The sequence below is a fragment of the Siphateles boraxobius genome, unplaced genomic scaffold (assembly GCF_051911475.1).
Source record: "Siphateles boraxobius isolate OS27281-9 unplaced genomic scaffold, OSU_SipBor_1 22, whole genome shotgun sequence".
NCBI classification, from domain to species: Eukaryota; Metazoa; Chordata; class Actinopteri; order Cypriniformes; family Leuciscidae; genus Siphateles; species Siphateles boraxobius.
The window spans coordinates 3557644-3565091 of NW_027508833.1; the positions used below are offsets into that span (position 1 = coordinate 3557644).

Here is a 7448-nt window from a genome sequence, read left to right on the forward strand (position 1 = left end):
CATACATTGTTTGGAATCTTTTTTATTTTTTAATACAGAATGTTATTGTCAAAACTGAATAATTGGTTCTCAGATAAAGTATCACCCTGCATGTTCCATTTTAATAAACAACACATTTCTTTGCAGTAGGCTATGGAACGAGAAATAAAACATCTGCTGCCACAGGAAACATATTTTCATTTAGATAATTAAAAGAATGTTACTGAGACAAAAATAGAACACCTTGATAAGATATACTTTTAGATTTAAAATAATAATGCTACAATCATCTTCAAGTCATTGCTGGCCAAATTTACTACAGCAAAACTGATACTCAAAAATGTCAGTGTGAACAAATCAAGATCTGTATTATATCTAGCTTGCTTTCCAGATAGCCCTAAAAAGCTGTTATGGCTCGAGTATGAATTACATTCAGAACTCTCTTTTGGTTATCATCATTAAAACTGAGATAGTTATGACTTATTAGCTACAATAATTAGGAATAATTGATTACTTAGTTATGATCCAGCACCACTACTTTGCTTCCATTTAAAAGCCCCTAAATCGAACCTGTTATACAATAATGTATACAAATTAAATGGTTTCTTCTGGCTTTTTATGCTATAAAAAGTGTTGTTGTTGAGCCATCTGGATATGCTGGAAGTAAAATGGCTTCAGTGTTTATTAAACCTTCCAATTACATCATGCCTAGCTGAGTCACTGCCAGAGAGGGAATAAGGGTCCATAATTAAAGTGAAATGTCTTTTGCAGGTTATATTTTACTGAATCAGGTCGCAGATGTCAACATCATCTTCTCCTCTCCAAAACCTGCATCAGAAGAGACAAACCAGATAACAGTCAATTAACAGAAGCGTTCTTATTCAAATAACTAAAAATTAACCTGTAATACTTGCTTGGATAATAGATTTGGCATTATTTTGACTAAAGACAGTTGTTCCTTTGTAAAATGCTGCATTAATATAGTTTAATTTTAATTACAGAATGGATTTAGAGGAAATATATAAATATATTTTTTATTTATTTTTAACTGACCTCTTGATGACAATGATAGAAATGTGTTTTGCAATTATCATACAAATAAATGAAATAATGATCTAAAGAGCCTGTATACAGAGCCACTGAAATAATTGCTAGCCCTAGAATACAGTTTTTGTCCTGGTTGTTGACTGCTGTACAGAACAAAAAATCCTGTGACAGATGGCTGCCGTGACAAACATCACTGTGGGTTAAGCTCTCATAGGAATTGAAATGCTTACTGCAGTGCTTTTCTCACAGATATCGACACGAGATCTCCTCCAATCCTGTCCTCTAGATACGTACCAGGATGATATGGCATTTTTTAGTCAAATGTTTTCTGACTAGCGCTTGTTTCTCACAAATTCCCAATGTCACCTTCAAAAGTGTGAATATGCCTAATTGAGCAAATACCTAGCTATTATGTAATATGAACATTCATATTGCTTCAGTGCACTTTCATTTACATCACACAAGCAAATTAATTGAATGTGATGATAGTAGACATGCGTTAACCATCAATGTGCAGACAGTGTTCAAAATAACAAACTATTTCTGCAATATGTAGTTTGCATTCAGTGCATAGTATGACCTGCTCCCAAAATGTGCAATATAAAACAAAGCATACTGCACCATATCCCACAATGCAATACTCTCCACTCTCTCTGTTTTTAGTTATCATATTTATTCCCAACATTATGATTGAATGGTCCTCACAAAATGTGATGAGATCAATAATGTACCCCTCAGAAATAATTGATACTGATTGGTCAATTGTATTCAGTGATCAATTATTTCTGAATAATGACCATTGATGGAGTTCAGTGATTGTGTTTGTGTTCATCATGTCAGGGTTTATTTCGCAAAAATGCCTGGATGACTGTGCATTATTCCGATACATGAAGTCTAATGCTTCACTATTTTTTTAAGTATACAGTGTATACTAACATGCCATACAGTAGTAAAGAAGAATGAAGCTTATGAGGTAAAAATTATCGAACACACCTGAAGGAATGCAGGGGATGTCAGTGTGGAATTGCTGACCAAAGACTCCTGTGCTTCATCAGCAGTTACGATGTGCTTAGATCATTCTTTGTCATGTCCTGACTCTAGGATGCAATGCTAGATCAGCATTTCGCCAGAGTTTGGTTTACACACATCAAGTCATGGCTCACCCTGCAATGGCCTTGAGTCTCCCTCAAAAGATTTACTCTGGGACTCTGGGTCCCCTTTTCTTTCTCTTCTTCTAAGAAATAAAGCCACCATTAGAAAGAAGCCATCACTGTTGCCATAGTGCCAAACGTCTTTGTAAACAATGAACTCTTTATATACAGCTCTCAAAGCAACATGGCTGCCAAGTTACAAAAAAAAACAATCATGCCCCGACAAATGATCATCCACACATAAGCACAAAGTTCTTCGAATAACATTTAAAATATATAAATACAGAAAAATATTTCTTTAGGTGACATAATGAAAATGATCCAGCATCAGGAATAATGAATCTTTAGGTAAAACACTTCAGGGCATGACCATCAGTTTTGATGCTGTAGTTTGGGGATGAGGGCTCATGTAGGCTCAAGCACAACTTAATTCTAGACAGATGTGCATGGAAAGAGCAAATAAGTTGCATAGTTGCTCACTTCTCAACTAAATTTGCATTTAACTGAGCCTCCAGGGCCATCTTGTCAAAGGTGCGCATGTTTGTCTCTTCACGAACACGATCTCGCACATGGAAAGATGCGCGGGCCACGGATCGGGCACTTTCCAACACTGCACGTTTTTCTCGGAAAATCTGTTCACTTTTTTCCAGTTTGCGCTCAATGGACTGCAACAATTCTAGCCGGCGCTGTTTCTCCTCTTCCTCTACACGTTGACGGTTGAGCCTCTGAAGTCGTTCTTTTTCCTGCCTGCTTTGCCCCGCACGTTGGGACTTCTCCCGCGCCCGCACTTCGGCCACTTGAGCGGCTTGTTGTGCTCGTCTTTCAGCTTCCCGAGCCTTTGCCTCCATCTGTTCCTTCTGCTGTTGCTCACGCAGCTCGGCGGCCCGTCTTGCTTTCTGAATCTGCTTCTCTTCTCGCTTAGCTTTCTCCTTTAGCTCTTGACCACGTTTTTCTTGTATCTGCTCATAGTTCTCCAAAGACCGATTTAGCTTCTCGTCGGCTGTTCTCCGTGCTTCTTCACGCTCATCGGCTTCACGACGTGCAATCTCTTGGATAAGAGCCGCATGGCGCCTTTTCTCGGCACGGTTGAGTCCACGACGCTCCTCTTGTACTTGGTGCTCTCGCTCTTGCCGCTTCAGCTCAGCAATAGTCAGTTTCTCCTTGAGGAGCAGCTTCTCTTGCTCAAGAACAGCAGCTCGGTCCTCCTCCAGAGCTTTAAGGTTCTGTTCTTGTAATGACTTCTTGTGTTTCTCCTCACGAGCAGCCTGTTGCAGTTTCTGCAATCGGCTGCGTTCTTGTTGCTCAGCCAATTCCCTCCAACGCTCCTCACTTTCCACTGCTTGGCGTAGTTTGGCATCTGCAGCCTCTCGCTCCTGCTGGTTAAGCCAGCGCTGCCGGGTAGAAACTTGCGACTGCCATGCTCGTTGGCACTGCTGCACGGCCCTCTGTTTCTCCCGCTCTTCACGTTCCCGTCGCAGCTCCTCTAGCCGTTTCTCACTGTCCCATTGCAGGTGTGCTACGTAGCGTGTCTGGCTCATTATGTCCTCCTCTTGGTACCTGGCAAGCATCAATGCAGCAATCTTTCGGTCACGTTCTGGAACAGCTTTAAGTCCTCTGCGTTTCACCTCCTTCACAATGCGCTCCACTTTTTGCATAGTCTGTGGAGAGTGGCTAAGGTCTCCCAAGCTTAAACTGCGACCCATCAGAGAGTTAAAGGTAGCTAAAGTGCGGGCACGAGGGCTTGATGTCTTAGCCCAGTGATCTCTTGCCCCTTCCCAGCTATAGGAAGAGGAAGCAGATTCAGAGGAGGTACATGTAGTAGTTGTGGTGTTCGTTGTTGAAGCAGTCGAGGAACAAAACGTGTCACGCCTTCGTTGCAAAGACTCCAGCGAGTGGCTTCTGCATTTAACCTTTGATTTGGAGATGATGTGTCCATTATGCTGTGCAAACGTACTTGTGATGCCATTGGCAGGACTTTGGACAGAAGATTTCGACACTATTGGGGCAAGTGAAGTTGATGTCCTTGGAAAAGAAGGAGGTTTTTGTATTGATCTGGGGAAGGTATTTGGAGCCTTTGTAGGAGTACTGAAAGTTTTTTTTGTAGCCTGACCTCCTGGAGCTGACTGAATTGATCGTTGGATTATTGAAGGTCTCGAACCTTGAGGTTTGCCCCCAGATTCTACTTCAAGGGACTTGGGCTTTTTTGCAGACGTTCCTTTAGCAGTAGTAGCAGACTTTACTGGATTGGCTTTTGAGAATGGAGGAGAGCTGGATGTGGACATTGTAGTAACCAGTCCTGATCCCGCTGTCATGCTTTTAGGATTAGATGTTGCAGATTGTTTTTTAGGTGCACCGCTGCAGGTAGGTGCTATTTTGTGGGCTTGATTTGTTAAACTATAATTATTATTAACATTTACAGTTTCCTGTGACTTCTCTGAAGCCAGCGGATCACCATTATTGTTGAGAGCTGCCTGCAGATTTCGCCTCTTCTCCTCTCTGATAATCCGCTCTCTCTCCTCTCTGCAATGTCGGAGTTTAGCATGTCTATCCCTCTCATATATCTCAAACATTCCTGTGGCGACACGCATGCTGCGGCCGGGTGCCTCACGGGCAAAATCAGACAATGGACGAGCCAGAAGTTCCACAGGTTTCACTCCACAACGTGCACATGCCTCCAGAGAGCGAGGGCTTGTCAGGACATACCGACTGCCTTCTGCTACCGGCGAGTCAAAATTGTAAAGGTCCAGATGTAGTTTTTGCTCTTCTGGTAGACTGTTTTGCTGCTGGCATGGTTCTTGAGAGCTCGGTACAGGATCAGTACTGGGCTCTGTCTGTGGACTGGAATCCACACTAACATCTGTCTCTCTATTATCACCTGGCTCAGGTAGACATGGTGCTTCAGAGGCTGCAGCTGGGCTTTCAAACTGGGTCCCTCTGAATTTACTCTGGTCGTCAGGTTCCAATGGATCCACCATGGTTCACTTTACAAAACAAAACAAAAAAACAGAAGGCAAAAGGAATGAATTCTGCAGTGTTTCAATGACAGCACTGGATAACCCACACACAGATTTTCTAGAGTGGAATCACAGGGATTATTATGTTCTGTCTAGAGTTCAAGGCTTAAGAGTGCTATCTAAGGTTGAGGGACGCCATAAAGCTTGCACATGCATGCATATTTTTTACGCTTTGCTTCTGTATGTGATGACTGTTCCTGCCTCAGGGTAATTAAATAAGGTTACATGCATGCTGGGCAATATTAAAGAACTCATGCAGCTATTTTTGGAGTCTGTGATTCAGATGCAATCATGCATGAATGTAAAACCATTTCAATATGCCTCATGTCTGCACGATCTATCTATCTATCTATCTATCTATCTATCTATCTATCTATCTATCTATCTATCTGCATCTAAACCTCATTAACACAGTTACTTAAACAGAATTGTCACAATTTTGTTATTATTTTAGTAGCATATATTGCCTATTTTTTATGCATGCAAATTGTGTCTTGTTTCGTGCACTCCTTCACATTAGTGACACTAAGGCTGCGTCGATAAACAGCCTAGTTGTATAGGCCCTAAAAAGACAGATGTTGTTTGTACAGTAAAGAAACGCTGACTTTAAAGAAGACATAGTCTACTGCATAAGCACGACTCATCTACAAGCACAAATGCACGCAGCATCTCTCTTCACAGACGGTTTCCAGAGCAGATTGGTTGATTTTACATACAGTGTGCGGGCGCAATAATATCTGATTACATGAATGCGCAAGAAATCAAGAAATCCACAAGGACACAGCGAACGACGATATTGCAAACACATCACGATAGTAAAAGCCAGTCTTACCGTTATCAGGGCCCACTCATTCAGAGGGGATCAGGAGGCTGATATGTCCTCTCCTCCTCATCAAATGTGTTTTTGTGGTCGGTTCTCGTCTCGTTCTTTCCTCCAGCAGTCAGTCTCCACCTGCTGTTTGACACTCGCATCCTTGGCCGTGAAGCATCTGTGCTCCGCCTCCGTGTGACTGCGCTCTAAAAATATCGCAAAATACAGCCCTTTGTCCTCACATTTTATGACCATATGAACGGAGAATGAGCGATTCTGCGATGCTGTCATGATGAATGTACTGAAGGATGGCAATGCGTTTTTTTATTTACGCATACCAGTGTTGTTGCTGTTAGGCTACTTTTAATTCGGACTTGAAATGGGTTTATAATGTAGCTTATCATGTTTCTGCAACATAAATAGTAATGCTAATAATAATAATTTTTATTATTACTAGCCTATTATTATTGTTTTTTTTTTTTTAAAGAATTCACAGGAATTCAGTAGTGGTTATTTTGGAGAAAAATGGAAGTCTGGTTTTAATGCTGTAATAGGTATATGTATACACTAGAGGGCGCACTATGCACAAATATAATGTGGCTCTGGTGAAATTTGAATTAACTTTGAAGAGCATGGGCATTGTTTTATTATTTAAAACCTGGCGCATATTTTTGTGAAATCTTTTGCTTGAAAGTTGAATGCTGCTTGGTTAAATAGTTTATCTAATGCAATAGCATTTTTACATTTCTAAGTAGGCTATATGTCTTAATTGTTTAAACAGTTGGGCACTGTAAAATATATTTACAGGGAGTTTGGTAGGGTGTTATTCTTTTACTTTTTCTCTTTCGTGGGTATAAATATATTGGTCACACTATACAATACGATCTAATTTGTTAACATTTGTTAATGCATTAACTTAAAACTATGAGCAATATATATTTATAGCATTTATTAAACTTTGTTAATGTTAGTTTATAAACATGTTCATGTTAGCTCACAGTGCATTAACATCCAATCTCTAATAGATAGAGGATGAGAGCCGGTGCTGAGTAGATAACACACTAACACCTGCTGGTCTTAGAGCTGCGGAAAGCTGAGAAATCAAACAGAGATGGATGAAGTGAAAAAAGATTAGTCGTTGCACAGCTTTGTCAAAACAAACGGCCAAGTATTTAACCACACTTGTAAGACTGCCAGTAAAAACTAATTTCCACTCGCTTTCATGCAATTCATGAATGTCCATTATGTTATATATCCTTAATAGTGTTGCCGTTAAAAACAGAAACTACAATGGCCTGTTGTATGAGAGGGTGCACAGTGAATGTTGTTGACAACTAGTAATATGAAGAGCAAATACTGTAAACAAAGCACCTAATTTCATGTTATAAGTGGCCAACAATCAAACAACTAATCTAAAAAAAATGTGACACTAAATTAATAGGCCTA

The 7448-nt window shown here is 40.5% G+C and overlaps 1 protein-coding gene across 1 annotated transcript; it reads right to left on the reverse strand.

Moving 5' to 3' along the window:
• Window positions 1-6: 6 nt before the first annotated feature.
• ccdc177 (coiled-coil domain containing 177) lies at window positions 7-6568 on the reverse strand. The gene is made up of 3 exons (XM_077238343.1): window positions 6024-6568; window positions 2020-5158; window positions 7-807 (listed from the first exon to the last, which is right to left on the reverse strand). The coding sequence occupies exon 2, from the start codon at window positions 5150-5152 to the stop codon at window positions 2654-2656; it is 2499 nt and encodes an 832-aa protein (XP_077094458.1). The 5' UTR covers window positions 5153-5158; window positions 6024-6568; the 3' UTR covers window positions 7-807; window positions 2020-2653.
• Window positions 6569-7448: the final 880 nt, after the last annotated feature.

Coding starts and splice junctions, on each gene's coding strand:
- ccdc177 (XM_077238343.1), bottom strand. CDS start 5,152: ATGGTGGATCCATTGGAACCTGACGACCAGAGTAAATTCAGAGGGACC.